Here is a 1,598-nt window from a genome sequence, read left to right as displayed (position 1 = left end):
AGCTGTGGTACATACATACAATAAATATTACTCAGCCATAAGAAGAGATGAAATACTGCCATTTGCAACAACATGGATAGACTTTGAAATAATCATACTAAGCAAGATAAGCCAAACAGAAAAGGTTGAAAATCACATTGATATCACTTATATGTGGGATATAAATCTAAAAGCAACAAATGAACAGGACAAACAAACAGAGACTCGTGGACATGGACAATGGACTAGTGGTTACTAGAAGGGTGGGGGGAAGGGGAAAGGGGAAAATAAAAAAATAAAATATAAAAAAAAATTATGTATATATAGTATAAAAAAAAGAAAGAAAACAAAGAGTTATGGCTAATAAGCCAACAAAGGAGATAGAATGCAATTATAAAATACCAAGAGTGAAAATGTCGCTTGCTCCAAGGATTTATTCCTTCAAGAAACTTGTTGATAAAATACAGTACATATTTTTTATCATCCAGTGAAAATGTCAGTTTATTAAAACATACTCAGAAGTATAATTAAGTCAATGAAAATAAATGGCAAAAGTACTTACTGCCCAGACTGGTGACGTAAAGCCCAGAATTGCAGCCTTAGCTCCATCGGCAACATAAGGAATAATATTTTCTCCCAGACGTGTATCTCTGAACAAGGCTCTAAGGATATTTAAAGCATGAACCTGGAATAAAAAGTTCAAAACTACTTATGGGTTGAAGACTGTGGTGATTCTAAATCTGTACATATCTAATAGTATAGCCTCAAAACAAAAAATTACCGAATTACAATAAGAAACAATCCACAAATGAAATACATTTTAATAAAACATCTAATAATTAATACATAAAATGTTTTAAAGTTAGTAAGATCTGAACAATGTAATAAAAAGCTTGATCTAATGGACATATATATAATCCTGCACCTAAAAAACAGAGACAGCATATTGTTTTCAAACAGACATGAAACATTTATTTTTTAAAAGGACTTCAAATCTAGCCACAGATAGTCTCTACAAATACCAAATAATTAATATCTTACAGATTATGCTCTGATAACTGTGGAATAAAGTCAGAAATCAATTTTTTAAAATACATTTAAAACTAACACATTTTAAAATACTGGTCAAAAAAATTTTAATATTTAGAACTGAACAATAATGAAGATGCATTACATCAACATTTGTAGGATGTACTCTAAGTGAAACTTAAAAAAATGTATTCTTTAAATGCCTGTATTAAAAAAGACTGAAAATGAATGTGCTGAGTGTCTGATTAAAACAATAGGATAGAACGATAAACTCAAATTAGAGAAAGAAAACTTAAAAAAGCAGAAAATTTGAAATTAGCAGTAACATAACTAAGACATTAACATAACCAAAAGCTGATTCTTTAAAATAGAAACAAACCTCTGACAAGATTAACCAAGAAAAAAGATAAGAAAATAAGCAATATCATGAATACCAAAGAGGACATGATTACAGATACATCAGAGAATAAAGAAAAATAATACTAAGAATAATACTGCCTTAATCAATTAGAAAAATTAAGGCAAAATGAACAATTTCCTAAAAACTAGAATTTATCAAAACAAATTCAAAGAGAAACTAAAAAGCTAGA

At 28.8% G+C, this 1,598-nt stretch overlaps 1 protein-coding gene across 1 annotated transcript in view; it reads right to left on the bottom strand.

Moving 5' to 3' along the window:
* The window catches only part of THADA (THADA, armadillo repeat containing), a 285,149-nt gene that overhangs the window by 214,161 nt on the left and 69,390 nt on the right, over positions 1 to 1,598 (bottom strand). The window contains 1 exon segment of the mRNA XM_006909639.3: positions 542 to 664. Within this exon segment, the coding sequence (XP_006909701.1) occupies positions 542 to 664 (123 nt within the window).

Source organism: Pteropus alecto, unplaced genomic scaffold, assembly GCF_000325575.1.
Source record: "Pteropus alecto unplaced genomic scaffold, ASM32557v1 scaffold131, whole genome shotgun sequence".
Lineage (NCBI taxonomy): Eukaryota > Metazoa > Chordata > Mammalia > Chiroptera > Pteropodidae > Pteropus > Pteropus alecto.
This window is presented reverse-complemented; position numbering and strand designations above follow the sequence as displayed.